We start from the raw sequence: 18,428 nt of genomic DNA on the forward strand, positions 1-18,428 counted from the left end.
TGCCCTGAGCACTTTAAGAGGAAGTGCACCTCTGGTGTATTAGAAGCCCGAAGACCTGCGCAGCCAGCCTGCTCAGACTCACCTTGGCCACACCACTGGGAAAGATGGAGTGCCACAAAGGCAGGACACAGTCGTGGAGGGAAGTCACTCTTTAGGACAGGCTTTCTTAAGCCTCCAAAAGCAAGTTTAGCCAAAACCTTCCCAACATAACAATGATTTCAGGGCTAACCATCAGCAAAATCATCTCACTGAATGCTCCAACACCTTCAAATAGGCTGTTTGTCATATACAGGAGTGTTTTAATGGGCATGGTGATTAGAGTCTTACTTGTCCACTTTTATTTCTTACTCCCCACTTTTTCTTTGTCCTCACTGTTTTAGGGAACAGCCATTGAAATGTGTTCAGAAATGCTAGTCTTCTTGCAGTTTCTCATGCTGCATTTTTTGAAGTAAACAGAGCTAGTAGCCTCACTTCAATAGACAAATTCAGTGTTTATCCTTATGATCTGTTCTCACAGATTTCTTACTATCAGTCCCACTCCCTTTTTCTGTCTTTTTGTCTGTCACAGAAGACAGTGTGCACACATAGCATTTTAGAGATGCTAAAAATAATAGTTGATGTAAGTAGTGCTCAGAAAGTTGTAAATACCAGTTGATGCAAGTAGTGCAAGTAGTGAATAATGAGCACTACATAACTTCTGTTTTAGCTGGGGAGAAACAGTTCTTACCATGGGGCAAATATGTAATGATGTGTCATTGGCAGAGACAGAAAAGTCTGGGTCTAGCAGGCTGTCCCCAAACACCATTGCCTCTGAATGCAAATATTTGCCCTGAATAAAATGCTTGTGCTCACAGAATCACAGAATCCCAAGGGTTACAAGGGACCTCAAAAGGTCATCTAGTCCAACCCCCTGCAAGAGCAGGGTAACCTAGAGTACATCACACAGGAACTTGTCCAGGCAGGCCTTGAATATCTCCAACGTAGGAGACTCCACAACCTCCCTGGGCAACCTGTTCCAGTGATCTGTCACTCTTACAGTAAAGAAGTTCTTCCTGATGTTAAAGTGGAACCTCCTATGCTCCAGTTTACACCCATTGCCCCTTGTCCTACCACTGGATATCACTGAAAAAAGCCTAGCTCCATCATCCTGACACCCACCCTTTACATATTTGTAAACACTGATGAGGTCACCCCTCAGTCTCCTCTTCTCCAAGCTAAAGAGACCCAGCTCCCTCAGCGTCTCCTCGTAAGGGAGATATTCCACTCCCTTCATCATCTTTGTGGCTCTGCTCTGGACTCTTTCAAGCAATTCCCTGTCCTTCTTGAACTGAGGGGCCCAGAACTAGACGCAATATTCCAGATGCAGCCTCACAAAGGCAGAGTAGAGAGGGAGGAGAGCATCTCTTGCCCTACTAACCACACCCTTTCTAATGCACCCCAGGATGCCATTTGCCTTCTTGGCCACAAGGGCACATTGCTGGCTCATGGTCATCCTCCTATCCACCAGGACCCCCAGGTCCCTTTCCCCTTCACTCCTTTCCAGCAGGTCAACCCCCAACCTGTACTGGTACATGGGGTTGTTCTTCCCCAGATGCAAGACTCTACACTTGCCCTTGTTGAATTTCATCAAGTTTCTCCCTGCCCAACTCTCCAGCCTGTCCAGGTCTCACTTAATGGCAACACAGCCTTCTGGTGTGTCAGCCACTCCTCCCAATCTAGTGTCATCAGCGAACTTGCTGAGGGTACACTCAGTTCCCTCATCCAGGTCGTTGATGAAAATATTAAAGAGCACTGGTCCCAGCACCGACCCCTGAGGGACTCCACTAGTCACAGACCTCCAGCTAGATTCTGTGCCATTGACCACAACTCTCTGCCTTCTTCCTTTCAACCAGTTCTTGATCCACCTCACTACCTGATCATCAAGCCCACACTTCTTTAGCTTATCTATAAGGATGCTGTGGGAGACAGTATCAAATGCTTTACTGAAATCAAGAAAAACCACATCTACTGCTCTACCATCATCCCTCCACCTAGTCACTTCCTCATAGAAGGCTGTAAGGTTGGTCAAACATGACTTCCCCCTGGTAAAACCATGTTGGCTGTTCTTAATGACCCCCTCATCCTTGATATGCCTAGAGATGGTGTCAAGAATAAGTTGTTCCATCACCTTTCCAGGGACGGAGGTAAGGCTGACCGGTCTGTAATTACCTGGGTCCTCCTTCTTGCCCTTCTTATAGACTGGTGTGACATTTGCCATCCTCCAGTCCTCAGGCACCTCTCCCGTTTCCCACGATTTACCAATGATGAAGAGTGGTCTAGCAATGACCTCTGCCAGCTCCCTCAGCACCCGTGAGTGTATTCCATCTGGACCCATTGATTTATAGATGTCCAGATTGCATAGCTGATCCCTAACCCAATCCTCATCTACCAAAGCAAACTCCTCCTTTGTCCTGACTCCTTCTGGGGCTGTAGGAATCTGGGGCCCCCAGGGAGAGTCTGCAGGAGTAAAGACAGAGGCAAAGAAAGCATTCAGCACCTCTGCCTTCTTTATATCCTCTGTCTCCAGGGCACCCACCTCGTTCAACAGTAGGCCTATATTGTCTCTTGTGTTAGTTTTATTTGCTATGTATTTGAAGAGGCCCTTTCTATTGTCCTTAACCTGACTAGCAAGATTAAGTTCCAAGGAGGCCTTAGCTGTCCTAATTGCCTCCCTACATCCTCTAACAACTGTCCAATATTCCTCCCAAGTGGCCGGCCCCTCCTTCCATAATCCATGGATTCTCTTTTTCCACATGAGTTTGCCCAGCAGCTCCTTGTTTAACCACGCTGGTCTCCTAGTTCCCTTACTTGATTTCCTACCCATTGGGACACTCTAATCCTGAGCCTGGAAGAAGTGGTCCTTGAATGCTGACCAACTAACTTGAGCCCCTTTACCACCTAGTACCCTTTCCCATGAGATTTCCCTTAGCAGTTGATTGAAAAGGCCAAAGCTGGCCCTTCGGAAATCCAGAACTGTGGCCTTGCTAGGTATTCTATTCCTCCCACACAGGATCCTAAACTCCACCATCTCATGGTCACTGCAGCCAAGGCTGCCATTGACCATCACCACTTCAACCAGACCCTCCTTGTTGGTGAGTACTAAATCCAGCAGCACTCCTCTCCTACTTTGTTTGTCCACCATTTGCATTAAGAAGCTATCGTCAATGCACTGGAGGAACCTCCTAGACTGTGAATGATTGGCTGTGTGAGTCTCCCAGCAAATATCGGGGTAGTTAAAATCCCCAATGAGGACTAAGGCATGTAGTCGAGAGGCTACTTCCAGTTGTCTGTAGAAAGCCTCATCAACTCCTTCGTCCTGATCAGGAGGTCTATAATAGACTCCCACACCTGTATCACCCGTACCAGCCTGTCCCTTAATTCATACCCACAGACTTTCCACTTGCTCCTCATCTGCCCCTGGACAGAACTCAATACATTCTAGTCGCTCTCTCACATAAAGAGCAACTCCACCACCTCGCTTTGCTGACTTATCTTTCCTAAAAAAGACATAGCCATCCATGACCACATTCCAGTCATGTGAGCTGTCCCACCATGTCTCTGTAATTGCCACCAGATCATAACCTTTAGACTGCATACAGACTTCTAACTCCTCCTGTTTATTCCCCATGCTTCATGCATTGTTGTACAGGCATTTCAGGGAGCGAGCAGAGCACGCTGATGGCACCCTTGGGAGGTGGGAGGCCTTCTGGTCTTCATTAATAGTAGAACAATGCCTCACTAGTTCAGCTACAACCCCCTCGCACTTTGAATCTAACCTGAAGCTCTGTGAGTGAACTCTGCTAACTCTTGCCCTAGTACCCTTTTTCACCTGCGGGACAGGGTCTAAACAACTATCCTTTCCCTCAAATGAAACAACAGATTGAGAGTCCTCCCTAGTCCACCATCCTTCAAGCCCTAGCATGTTTCTCTTGGGCTTGTCCCCAGCAGTCCCAGTTAAATCCCCTCCCCCCTTCAATTCCCTCCCTTTGTGCTCCCTACCTTCCTAACATCAGCCTTATGGTAGTTAATGTCACCCTTTCACAGCACTAAAGAAATATGTCTACAGCTGTAATATGTAAAGAGAGGACTGTCTTAAAGCTCTTGAGAGACTCGGCTCATTCCTTTTTTCCAGGATAGTTGCTAATATTTGCTCTTTGGCAAAGGTACAAGTCCAGAAGTTGGTGAATTTTTTACTAGGTGAATTAACTGTTACTGTGATAGTAACCAATGGGAAGGAAGTAACAGAGCACATGCATGCATTTCTGTGAGCACAAACACAAATACACACACAGACAGATGTACAGATACACACATACATAAGCTATAACATTACACACAGAGGAACATGGCCACATGTGTGTGGCCGTATGTAGATCAATATACCTACACTTTATAATCAACAGTATTGTCTTCAGTATAAAGACATTGACAAGATATTTTTAGAAAGAAACGTGTCTTTTTCTGACATAAAGAGAACCATTCAGCAGAAAGTAGCAATATGTGATGGATTATTGATCTCTCTCCATCTATTAGCAAAACAAATATTTCCTTATTGCAGTCTGAAGCTATAAGCAAATAATATGTCTTATCCTTTGCTGTCCTGCCTGATCTGGATTTTGAACTTACGAAATTCCTGTGGCTGAAACCAACATTGTCAAACCTTTCACCTGTCAGTGTGTTGGGTTAAGGGCCATTTCTAAGTCCATCACTGATTTCTCCATCCAGCTCAGTAGCAACAATGATGGTGGCAGGAATGATCCTTGCTTTTCCATTTCTTCCTCTCTACAGCTGCTGTTAGACATGACACACCTGCTGTAGTGAGCCTCCTCACACAGAAGTCAAATAAACACTGTGCTGTGGTTAATGCTTTCCCTGAGTGCAGCTTCAGCTAGCTGGAAATGAGAAAAGCATAGCTCAAAAGTGGCTTGCCTGTCCCTGTCTTGCCTGTTTGATGCAGGGCAGGCACTGGCCTAACACTTATCAATGAGTCTAAAGACAGATTTGCAGCAGAGAAGGGCAGATATTAGTGCTATCTGCAGTGGAGCACTCCCAGGTTTCTAACTCTGTCTCCAACCCTTCCTTGTTTGAAGTTCTTGCCTCTGTGTCTGAAAGGCTTGTGCTCCAGGGGAGCAACTGGTAGTGTGATACAAACATGATGCTTTTCGATCAAGAAGCCCCTTATACACACTTCTTATCTACATCCCACTTCCTTCTTGGGTAAAAAACCCCATGTTTTATCAAGTTGACATAGTCTGTAACTGTCATTGTCAGTTCCAGGAATTTAATCATCTTAGTGTTTTTCAGTCTCAGTGCTAAGCTGTCCACGTGTGGAACTTCACACACAGCCAGCTCCTCCCCGCTGAGCAAACTAGTCTTTAGTAGCACTCTAGAGACTTCATAGAGACAAACTTCACATTTGTGAGAAGACTACAATCTCCTCCCACAGCATTAGTAACCAAAAGGACTTGTAGTTAGCAAGTTTTCTTGCAACTGCAGTGTCAGTTACAGTGTTAGCCACAGAGCCACCCACGAACACCCATAGTAACAAGTTGAATCCGACCTTAGCAGATGGAGGGGGAAGTGTTTATTTGCAGGAAGTGAAGCAAAAATAAAGCAGAAAGTGTTTTTATTATTTTCACACTGTAGCTTTGAGACATTATTCCTTTGAGAAATGTTATTCAAGATCTAAGATGGTGAAAAGCAGGATCTAGATCTAAATTCCTGCCTCTCCAGTCCCATCTTTTACAATCTTTCACAATGTCACATAATATTACTATTTCAGGTATTTGGCATTAATCCCAGGTATTATATCCAATTTTCACCTCATTGCTGGCAGTCATTCTGGCAGGAAGACCTGGAAAGCGAGCCTGCTTCTATACAGCTCATCACTGGAACAAAGTGTTTGGGAGTTCTCAAGATACCTAATTTTTTCAATCACTGACCCAGAGATTAAGGAAATGGATAATGCCCGAAGCATCCTGGATCTGTTTTCTCTCACAGAGCAACTAAAGAATCTGCAAAGTTGTTCCATCTTTTCTTTCTACTCTTTAGTACATAACACTCAAGATAATGAAACCAACAGGAGTGCTGACAGGTCAATTCTAACGGATACTTCCACCTCTAGGAACATGAAAGTCAAATTTTCATGGGAATAGGCCATTACTTTTTTTTTTCCTCCTTCTAAAAGATCACTTCTGGTGAATCCAGCATCCAGGAAGAACAAAGCATGCTAGTGATCAGACATAATACTGTATAAATGAAAGCAGTGGATACTAATGAGAACCCCCTTAGCAACACATCCCATTACAACCTTAGAAATATCTGGGTTTTCACCACTGGGTAAATGTTCTCAAAGGAAACAATTAAGGTGGTGGGCAGGTACATGGCAGACAGGGATGTGGGAAGATAAAGGTTTGCCTGAGAGACAGTGGACATTGAGTTTGATATTGAGTTTCTGATAAAACTCCATCTGATTTAAACAGATGTATAGAAGGAGCTTCTTAAGCTTTTAACCTAAAAATTCCCCATTAACAGTAGTACAATCTGTGCAAAGAGTCCTAAGCTTGTCTATGCAATTGATATATTAGTCTCTATTATTTATTCAAGTAGCATCTGTTTGTTTCTAGGCATTACAAACATTACCAGAAAGCACTATCACTTACTGCACATTACTTTTCAGACTTGTTTCATTACATCTGGACTTCCTGAAACAATGACTGGAGTAAAAGGGCTGGAGACTAGTTTTAGTTCCAAGCTGAAATCAACTTCTTGTCAATCCTTCTGCCTGGTGTAAAAACAACAGAGTGATAGATGTCTTTCATCTGGGGAATTTGATCTGCAAACTATTAATTTAAAACATGTTTTCCTTCAGAGATCATTTGCAAATTGCTTCATTCCTCTGCACTTGTCAGAAACAAATGTCAACATAATGCTGAAGTCCAGGAAACAATATTCTACACCAGGAAAATAATGTGAGAGTTTGCACTGGGGCCTTCAGGGACACAGGTTTAAAAAGCTAACACATTAGATTATAGATGACTCTTGGTACCAGAAAGAAAATTGATTTTGTTTCCCTGCTTCCTAGCTCTCACAAAACACATTTTCCAGTTTGTCATCTAGCATACTTGGCTAGAAGAAGTAGTAAGTTACTATGAGCAGATACTGCATACTACTAATTCTAAAAATACAAGGAAAAATGGAGTAATTGGAGTTGTAAGGTATTTACTCACCTTCTACAGTCACAGCCACATGACAGTGCTCTCTTTCAGGAATTATGGACAGTACCTTTGTGGTCTGTGCAGTCAGTGGAATTTGTTGTTTGCTGGGTTTCACTATTGAAAGTTGAAATAATTTTTAGACATTATTAAGCAGCAAATACATCTGCAGAGTGTTAAACACTGAATCTACAAGTCTGAAAATAACCGAGGCCTATCTGCACAAGAGGCAGAGCCAGGTTTTCAGTGGGATTTCAGTGCCTAGAGATGCAGATACACGACTTTTGGGAACTCCCAAAAGCCCTAACCATGTTTTGTATTTATGGTGGGACTACACCATGCTGATCCTAAGTCTTCCTGGAAAGGAGCCTGAAATAATTTGCTCTTGGAAATTTTACTAGTAGTGAAAATACAAAGGCATGCAAATTTGGGGTTATATAAGAATATCCCAAAATACAAAACCCTACAGGTGGCCAGTTAAGCAGAAACAACTAGAATTTAGAGTGTGAACTTTCAGATACATTTTCACATAAGGGCAGCAGAGATTGCTGCTCAGAAACACGATTTAACTTTGCAATCCTAACTTGTCATACATGCAGGGAGAGCTACTGGGTGTCATCCAGTTGCTAACAAAGATGACAGCATACATCTTAGAAGCAGGGAAAGGCAGAGTGATGCCTTTAGCATGCTGGCAACACAGATCCTGATATGATAACTTACTGTGATGCAGATATAGAAAGGAAGAAATAGCACTGTTGGGCAGATTAACTCAGAGCTGTTGCTTCAATGCATTTTTCAAAGAACTATTGTAGAACACAATATTTTAACTCCACCCTGTCCATCCTGTCCCTGAGCATTGATAATTTCTATAAACCTACAAATGGGTTTCTACTGAGTTTATAACAAGAGGATGATCTGTGCCACTTATATTTAGCTACCTCCCTTCTCCATTGACTTTATCATTTGGGCTTCTCCCTTATAAATGCAATTAAAAAGTAGAGTTTGGATCTTGGTAATTAAACCAACAGAATACAAAAACTAAGTTAAAATAAATCTGGGGTAGTTTTAAAAATAGCAGTGGGTCTTGTTTTACCCTCAGGATAAACCTGGAGAGGGTGGAAATGTAGGCTGATAGTCCCTTCAGAGCCCGCGTGTAGCACTGTTCTGCATTCATGCAAACTGAGCAGAGAAAAAGCCCCCTGTGCATCAGTGCTCTATGGAAAGCTTGCAGGGACTATAAAAAGCTCCCTAAAATTACCTGCATCCTACAGATTTTATGCTCCCATCTGAAAAATAAAAAAACTCCAAAGCCTTATTAGCTTCACATTTTTACATTTTTTCTCTGGAAATGTTGCATCTCAGAAACACATAAATCTGTGTTAAATACTGAATATTATTACAAGCTTTGTTTTTCCCAGCATTATTCATGTAATGAGGAAGAGGCAATTACTCATCTATGTCAGGAACTGAGAAGTATCAGAATCAAACATATGATGCTTCACTTGGCCAAGATTAAACAAATTTCTTCTTTCTTGGCTTTGCATCTATTTGCCGCTGTAAAAGCTAGGAGCAGTGAAACTGAACTCACTGGGATGCCAGCCCTGACACTACTGAGCAAGTGTTTGCTTCTGTTTTTAAGTTGTCAACTAACCTGAAGCTGTAGAAACACATCTGAGAGCTGGCAGAATTTTGCCTATTTCCTCTAATCTTACAGGAGAGGAACTATTATTTCAATAGGATAGCACAGAAAACAGTACAGGAATTCAAATGACTGAGAGGAAATTTGTCTTATTGTCTTATAAATCTTATAAGCTATCAAGCCCACTTATATCAAATTCTATGAATGTCACAAATTCTGAACAGTCCAGAAAACAATCGCAGGCCAGAATCCCTGAGGTTTTGCTCTCTGAGTCCTGGTTGTCGCCATGATCCTGCAATGTCCTCCTTTCAGGATAAGTTATAAAATTACCACCCATCAGAATTAACTTTGCATTACTGTGAGCCAGATAAATGATTAAAGGAATCCTATATTTGTATCCTAAAATGTAATGAACCAAACTGTGAGTCCTTGAGCCTAAAAATGAGAATATTATTCCATTTGAGCAACACAGAATAAGGCATTGTGTTTGAACTAAGACTGCCCACACAGACTGTAAATAACAGTATGAATAAATAAATAACAATATGATTTCCTGTCTGCACAGTCCCATTCTGACATAGGAATGGGAACAGGCCTTTTTTCTAAAATACCTTATGCTGCTTTCAAAATAGGATAAACCATTAGGGTTGTAATGTTGAATGTAATTCTTATGCTAGAAAAAGAAGGTCTAAATGGGAGTTTGTAGGGAGAGACTTCTAGTAATATAAATTCACACTTAATTATAACCCATAGAATTATATGAATGAAACTTCCAGTATGAAAAGGTCCTGCTAGGCAAATTCAGTCTAGATATTAAAATACCCTGATTTATGCGATGTTTCCTGTGCAAGTTCTCTTGGGTATTTTTTCACAGTTCATACACACTGGCCTGCTGCCAACAAGTAATTCTGTGCCATTTTTTCAGGTTACAGCTATATGAGAACAGCTATTATCACTTACTAGTAGTGGGAAAGGTACTACAGTGGTTCAAGAAAAGTGGGTTAAGGAAAACGTATAACAATAGGGTAAGTATATCTGCCTCCCCTTTCTCTGGAACTGAGGCTGATTTAAGCAGTAACCTGTGCATGACAGTTTAGCAGCTTCTGAGTTCTTTTAAAACACTGTGGGGAATACTGTCTAGTCCTTGTAATTGCTAATATTAATTTATTAAGTTTTTCCAAAACCTATTCTACTGCCTCTTCAATTTAAGAAAGCTCCTCAAAGAAGTTCTTGCCAGAAAAGTCTCCTGTGTGGGAATCTCTCTGAGAGTCTGTGTCATGTACACAAAGCAAAGAATTGACTTTTCTTCATGGGTTATTTTCCATGTGCTACTACTGTCAAGTTCTATTTGGTATGAAAATGCTCTGTGTTTGGAAATACAGATCAGTCACTTAAAGAATACTTACTTCTTAGGCTGAACAAAAAGCATCCTCTACTCTTTCGTTTCTCTTGTGGCAGCATTTAAGAGAAACTGTGTTTTGTCAGTTCATACCATTCAAGAGACTGATTTACACAAATGCAATGACAGAACCAGATCCAAAGTCTAGAGAACATTCTCTGTACAGCCCACATTGCAGTGCATACTTTTTTGGCTTAACAGCACAGACAATGTTTAGTCAAATTCATGACCACAATGCTTCCAGGCTCCCCTACCCTCATTATATGTGCATAATCCTTTTTAGTACCACAAATTCAGAAGGCTGAGACTTTAATCCTACCTTAGGGAATATACTGTAGTTTTTCTCCTTCCACTGGCCATCAGAGTTCATGGTTATGATTGATGGCCACAGAGCCACAGTTTCACAATACTTGCATCCATACTGTAAATTACCTTTTCGTAGGACCACAGTGATATTAAGACATTAGTTTCCTCAGCCTACCTAGGAAATCATTCTCATTCTCAAAGTACAGGCTTCCTTCTTCTATTTCCCTCAGCCATCTTGAACTTTGAATAACCTTTTAGGAGTACCTATACATCTTTTCCTCTATGTGATACTTTGTCACATCCTCTCAGATACATAGTTATTTAGTCTCATCATGGTGTTTCAGGGTACTGTCTTCAGTGGATCTCAATGTTTTATTTCACGATTCCAAGCTATGCACTAGTGATAGTGAAAATATTATCAAGGGCTGTCAAAGAAGTCATCTATGGCTATTTATAATCCATTATAACAGTAGTAAATCTTGAATTTAGCAACTGCGAACAGAATAAACTCTTTTCATATGGTCTTGATTCCACCTTAAATTATACTGGTATTAACTGGGAAATTGGATTGACTGGAATTATGGTGTGTGAAATCAAGGAATTTAATATTAAAATAAAACTCATTATGGCAATTCATACAACTAAGCATCCATCAGGGTTAAATGGATAAATTTAAGTGAGAGGCACATAGAAGTAAGAATGAAAGACTAGTAAGGGATTCCTATTCTTTTCAGTAAGATCTAGTAAAACTGGATTTGAATTTTCATAAAACTTCATAATCAAAAATGCCTTTGGATATACAACACTAAAAATGCCATCATGAACATGCTGATAAAACAGATACGGTACCAGTGAAACTACCTAAGACAAAAGATGTCAGAAAGATAATTCTTTTGCTGCAGGATAAAAATAATGAGCTCATAAATATATCTTAGAGGTAGCCACTGCTGTAAGAGTGAGAGGCATAAACTGTACTCACAAGAGAATTTAGACAGACAAAGAGCTATTCACTCTTTTCTAGGTGAAATTGAAACGCCACGAGTTACCGAGTTGTAGAGACAAATTACTGAGTCTCTTCTTTCTCCTCAAGAACTAACAAAACAAACAGCAAAGTACCCAAGCCTAACCAAATTCAAAACATGTTTTCATTTGCTGGCTTGGTGTTTGGTTTTGTTTGGAGAAGGGTTGGTTTGCTATTCAGAGATATAATTCTATAGGTTCATGTTAATCTTTTTAAAGATAGAGCTCTCTTTATGAAACTCGAATCCATGGAATTTATTAAAGCATATAACTCTGAGCAATATCAGTATCAGTCAGAGCTACAGTTGTTAATTTCCTCCCACACAGAGACTTGCCACAAAATTACTATCTCTGGAATCAAAACTTGGAGTTTAGCCATGCCAATTAATTTACCTGTGCTAAACATATTACACCCTTAGAAGACCATATTTTAATTCCTATCTGAAATGAGAATATTGTAGTTTGGAGGATTTTTCTTACTTAGAAATAGGCTTCATAGTGCCAGCAGAGCTGTTCTGAGTCCTCCCCCAGCCATCCACTCCATCCTTTGGTAATATGTTTTATCAAGTCATAAATTCACAGCACACACATACATGTACGTGTCTATACTTTTCATACAAACACAAAGCACTCAGCTGCCAAACCTCAAATGTGGCACACAAGAGGACCTAAAATTAAAAGGCAGTAAAAACCCAAAAGTCATTAACGTAACACATTAGAAACTGGGAGAAGCATTCCCACATGAAATATATAAGTCTTCTTACAGTTTTATTGCTGGAATTATTTCTTTATCTTTTGTGTAGGATCAAGGTTACTCTGAAACAAACCTGAAATATTGCTTTGCAGGAAAGACTTAAAAGGTCTTTCTTGACCTTCTTATGCCTCAAGATTTGTTAGGGTTTTATTTTACTTTTATATCAACAGAAAAAGGATGAATTCTAGTAGCAGATATGGTTCTTCTTGCATGTCTGGAACCATTTCTTCTTAGAATAGTAGAAACTGATGCTGTTACTCTGTGTTTACAATCTGTTTTAAACAAAATGTGTTAGCTATAGAATTACATTCAGCTCTGATTGGAAGGAAAGCTGGTAAAGCCCTTAAACAGCTGAACACCTTCCATGAAGAAGCAGGAAGGTTTTGAAATAAGGTGATGAGGAAAAGCAAGGGCCAGATGGTTTATATTATTCCAAATGAAATTTTCTGGAAATTTCATTCAGGTTTGCCCCTTTCAGGTTATTCTTTCCCAAACTGTACTTTGTACCTTGGAGAAATTTTGGAAGATTGTTCCAGCACAGGTTCAGACTCACACTGTTGATAGTGGAATAGCAAGGCCAGAGAGCACTGGCGTCCTAAGAAGCTGACTGATTCCTTTTAAGTGTGGGGTGTTTATCTTAGGAAGCATGGTTTGAGAGCAAGCTCTATAGCACTCAGAGAGATAGAGCTGAGTTGAGCAGCTCTGATTGCTCCTCAGCCCCAAGTTATGGTTAAACCTGTTCTACCATGGCAGCAGTTCAGGACTCAGCAAGCTTCTGATGACAAGCTCACTCCAAATCTACAGAATTGATGTTTATCTTTTTCTTTTGGGAACACTGGAACACTTCAGCTTTAAGAAATTCATTAAATTAGCATTATTTAGATCATGATTTTTTTATGAATAGCCACTGGAGATCTAATGCACTAAAGCCCAAAGCATGCACTGTAACAATTAATGTCAAATGAAGCTCTGGAAATGGTTGTAAGACAAGTGGAAGAGAAAAAGCAAAAAACCTGCTTCTAATTTAGCTCTTTTGTCATGGACTAGTTGTAACCTCCACCAGGTTTATTTGGATATTTTATTTTAGCTCCTCATGGAAACAATGTTTCAGAGAATCTCAGAGCCTGACTCCCAGAATGTCTTGCAAGGTCTCAAGACCTTGCATATTTCTTAACATCTTTCAGTGGTGCTTGGAAAGAGGAAAAATACTGATCAAATTATAACTGGAAAAAATCTTAGCAGCTGTTTTAGTCACATAGTAATCTGCTGTATTCTTTGAACACCACTGAAGAAAGCAGTGTATAGACTTGCAATTCAACTTGGCATCAAAACATATACATAAAAGGAATACAACCTTTAAATCTGCTTGGGTTTTTTATCTGTAACAATTTGACGTTGTTTATAACATTATATATGATAAATTTAACCAAAAAAAACACACTATTCTATCAACAGGAAATGTATACTAGAAACAAGTCAGTGACTAGAAACCTCAAAAGGACATCTTTCCTCCCTGCTTGTGTCCATGATGATTCTGAAAAACCTGCATTTAATAGAAAACTGATGGTTAAGAATAAATGCAGTAAATCATTAATCATCACTACTAATAGTTCTGCATTTAAAATAGGATGTTATGACTCAAGGAACAGAAAATCATATTCATGACATTCATAGGTAGCTTTCAAACTACAAATAAAAGCCCTTTAAATTGGAGCATTTAATAGCCCACTTATAGAGACCTAATCTATGCTTTATGGGAATTTATATACATGAAAGAGATCTCAGAATTTAGTTCTAGCAATAAGTAAAAGATGATGTATTTTAACCAACATAGTCTGGTAAGGCATTTCTTTAACAATTTGGGGGCTGAGTAGGAAGGGGGCTCACAGATCTGCCATTGTAGGCAACTGTTTTGCTTATTCCTTTAAAATAGATGCATAAAATATTTACATTATGATAACATAATCAGAAACATTTTGTGTGGGGGCACCCTTCTTCCATCTGTTATGGTTAAATCTAGGCTCGTATTGTTCTTTCATTACAATACTGCCTGTTGCTACAGGGAGGATGATCAGGGGACTAGATGTGGCTTATCATTTTGTTATTACCACTGCAATCAAGGTCTCCATTCAGCAGCTCTGAACTACAAGGGGAATGGACATCTGCCTGGTAATAGCAACTAAATGATATTTAGTTGTCTATTTGTTAGAATGTCTAGAGGCATTCTGTGTACTCAGGGCTGACAGAGCCCAGAAAGTCTCAGGAAAGTGCTATGAAGAACATCAAAGAGCTGTTACCTCAGGTACCAGATTAAGTAACACTCTTTTCACACTGATGAAAGGAAGTGTGCTCCCTGTGCCACCTATCACTGACTTGGGATGAAAACCAAAGACCAGCAGCTGACAAGCCTGCCATTTTCTGGGCTGTTTTTGTGCAGAAAACTTTCCTTGGATTGCTCTGAAGTCTCACGTTCAGAGTACTGCAACACTTTCATTCTTGCTTTCTTCAACATATATTGCTAGCAGAAATACTGTAAATCTGGTTTCAGCCTGTAAACCAAGTGAATTGCCTAGGAAGAGCCTGTCTTGGCTGTTGAAACCATTGCAGAATGAAACAGTTGCTTCAGTGTCTGAACTAGTGACAAGTTCTTTCGTAGGAAAGTTTTAATAACTTGGAATAGTCAATACTGCTGATCCAGAAATCGCAGCACAATAACTTCTTTGCTGAAATAACAGCAAAGATAAATGCTATCTGGGCTTAATTCAGCTCTGGGGATGAGAAGGCACAGTTTGGTTCACTTGTATGGGATTACACCACTGCTGTATTGAGACAACCAGTTTTTAGGACAGACAACTGAGTGCATATCACCTCATACCTAATTTTTCTTGGCCATGACCTAGATGAATCATCTTCAGGAAGGAAAGGGTATTTCCACTTGCTTATATTTGCCATTGGCATTTCTGCTTAAGATCTTCAGCAAGGTTCAACTGTAATTGTTTTGCCTGCTGGAATCAGGCTGAAACCAGAAGTTCATATCGCTAAGGATCAAAGGCCACCAAGTGTCTGTCAAAACCCCTATATTTTATTAACCATCAATAAGCTTGAGCTTGCATCCACAGTTCAGAGGTGAGAGGTGATGGAGTGTTTCAGTCCCCCTGTAAGAAACTTTTACTATATTGCAATTCAAATATTGGTGTCTGAGACACATTAGTAATCAACACTTTGTTATTGTAAATTAACACATTTTCATTGCATAGAAATGTAAATTCATGCAGATTAACTTTTTTGTTACTTACAGTTTTGTTCATTTTCTTGGACTATTTTGTAGATGACAATTGAAACAGTAAACACAAGAACTACTACAATCATGGTGAGCCAAATGATCTTCGTCATACACATTGGATCTGTCCATAAAACGCAAAAGAGACAAAATGAAGCAGCAAATCACTGGTAAAAAAAGCAGAACATTCATTCTTGGTAGGTTTTTGGACCATGCCTATGCCCACAAATAAAGCTTTAAAAAGATAAAATTATGCTTTTTTTTCTGCCTTCTTTGTTGTTTGACATTAAGTTTCCCATCTGGAATTTAGCTTAATTTTCACATCTATCTATCTATCTCCCCATGTCTAAACTAATTATAGGTAACTAAGTGAATGAAAACCTTTCCTATTTGTATGAACTATTATATGCAACTCAGCCAGGAAAAAAAAAATGCTTCAAAGATCAACATTTATACTTAAGGTAGATCAAGGGTAATACATACACCCTTTTTGTGTGGATGGAGCAAAGAAGGAACTGGTCCACTGTCCAACACTGTCCTTCACTGGCATTTGCAACCTCCTGGTCCCCCTTCATATATGAGAGAAGGTAAGATTCTCCATATAGAAATCTTCTTATCAGGAAGTGAGGAAATGCCACTAACAGGACCCCTCTGGGAAGTTTTTTAACTAAGGCTTCCTTAAGGGAAAATCAGCATGGGACTGAATGTAGGAGGTAGGGCTGCTCTTTTGGACAACAGCTGCTGCAGAATGCACCCACATTCCATGGGTAATTAGCTCAGTAACTAGTGCAAACCAGGACTATAAACCACAGAGAAAGGATGTGGGGAACTTTCCTCCCTAGTGATTCAAAAGGCCTTTTAAACTTCTTTGGCAGCTGCATGTTAATACATACCTTTGCACTGTCAAATAACTATTAGAAAAAAACAATTATATTACTATGACTCATATACAATCAAATTACAGACTATAGCCAAACCTCTGTTTTCCTTTCCTTGACTTAAAATAACATAATTAGACCTACATCAACTTCCCCTGTGTATCTTCTCCATTGAGAAGTCATAAGGTAACTGCCAATAACTCCATGGCACTTGGAGGCAAGCAAAGCTCATCCCTCCTAATTCAGAACTAAAAATATCTTTTATATTGTCCTCCAGGCTCCTTTCAGAGTACTCTACCCTGTCTTGCAGTGACTTGTAATGACTTGAATGTCAGCCTTGCTTAGCAAAAGCCATGAGCACCTCTTTAGCTTTGTTTTAAAGTAAATAGAAAAGAGATGTGTTGTTAATTTTTATTGTTAATTTGAGATAACCACTTCCCAGAAAAACACCATTAGCAAAGGGTGGTTAGCTTATAGTTTTAACACAAGCTAGACAGGCAAGTTACAAACTATACTCCTCTCATAGCTATCCCTATATATCTTTTTAAAAAGCAACTAAGCTGCCCTCTCTTTTCTAAGGTCTTACCTGATTTTATTTAACACAGGCTTAGTCAACTTCAAAACACATATTTTTTTTCCAGCAAAAGTACATTATAAAATGATTTGCCATACAAACCAAAATGAATGTAGTAATTCATCAATTCCCAGGTGGCAAGTGTTGCATATAGACAGGCTGGAAGCCACAGTCAGGGAATCTGCCAAAAAACTCCTGCAGCACAAAGAGAAATTTAAAAAGCTGACAGGCTGTCCTCTGGGAAAACTAAATCTAGTTCAGCTGAAGGTTTCTCTTATAAGTGTGCTGTAGTAAGGCCTTACTAAGTATACTATGGGAGTATACTGCAGTACAACAGTAAGAAAAATTAAAACCACCTCCTGGGTCTTCTGCCATGGAAGTTAACCGGATTTTCTCCATTTACCTCCAGGACAACAGGGTTATGCCATTATGTGGGAGAGGTGAGCCAAAAATGTAATTCCAGGTTTTGTGATACATGCAATTTGTGACTCTGTCACCGCTAAGCAAAAAACTGTACAGACACTTCCTTTGCTGTGCTGCTTCTAAGGGAAAAAAAAAAACCACAACAAAAAAAATACAGCTAAACCTGCTTTAAATCACTATAGAAACCTTCAGTTGGCTACAAAAGATGATCTTTTACTAAGGGATAATCAAAATTGTATTATCTTCTTGTGAAATACCTAAATACTTTCAAACAGTTGCTGAAAGCAGAGAACTACCTACTGCAGACTTTTTGCAAGAGTGGTATTGTTTCTGGTTTGAGTTCTGTTGTGACTCTCCTTTGTAACTTACATTCCACGTACGTCTTCAGTTGCATTGAAATATTTATACAGTCATTTTGGTCTTCCATCATTGCCACCAGACATGAATGATTTAGATATTCTTCGGCTGCATTTCCTCCTCCGACTGTAGAATTGTTAATGTGGATTTCCAGCAGGTAGTAACCGTTATGCTCTACTTCTTTCTCAGAAACCATAGTGAAATTAAAATATTTATACAAATAAATAGCATCTTCTGTTTTCACTTCAAGCGAGCCTTTTGCTTTTGGAAATAAAAAGTGAAACTGTTATGTAGCATGTGGTAGACAAAGAACCAATTCTCAGAAAGAACAATAAACTGAGTTTTCCATCACATCTGCAAAACATACAGTAGGCTTTTAAGTTACTGACTTTGATAAAATGGAAAAAAGGATACCATGTAAAGTTATTCTGAACAGATCTGAAAGTATTGATAAGCTATACAAAGTATGTTTCCCCTACAAATTATAGCCCCCATTTTTGCTTTATTATCAGCTTCTGAGCTTTTAGTTTTTGTGTGGTTGTCAC

The 18,428-nt window shown here is 39.8% G+C and overlaps 1 protein-coding gene across 1 annotated transcript in view; it reads right to left on the minus strand.

Moving 5' to 3' along the window:
- Positions 1 to 18,428, minus strand: part of TMEM156 (transmembrane protein 156) — a 28,279-nt gene that overhangs the window by 3,780 nt on the left and 6,071 nt on the right. The window contains exons 3-7 of the mRNA XM_031048925.1: positions 17,896 to 18,153; positions 15,668 to 15,775; positions 12,540 to 12,643; position 12,031; positions 7,269 to 7,370 (exon numbers count right to left, since the gene is read on the minus strand). Of these exons, the coding sequence (XP_030904785.1) occupies positions 7,269 to 7,370; position 12,031; positions 12,540 to 12,643; positions 15,668 to 15,775; positions 17,896 to 18,153 (573 nt within the window). The remainder of the gene's footprint in view (positions 1 to 7,268; positions 7,371 to 12,030; positions 12,032 to 12,539; positions 12,644 to 15,667; positions 15,776 to 17,895; positions 18,154 to 18,428) is intronic.

The sequence above is a fragment of the Melopsittacus undulatus genome, chromosome 7 (assembly GCF_012275295.1).
Source record: "Melopsittacus undulatus isolate bMelUnd1 chromosome 7, bMelUnd1.mat.Z, whole genome shotgun sequence".
NCBI lineage: Eukaryota > Metazoa > Chordata > Aves > Psittaciformes > Psittaculidae > Melopsittacus > Melopsittacus undulatus.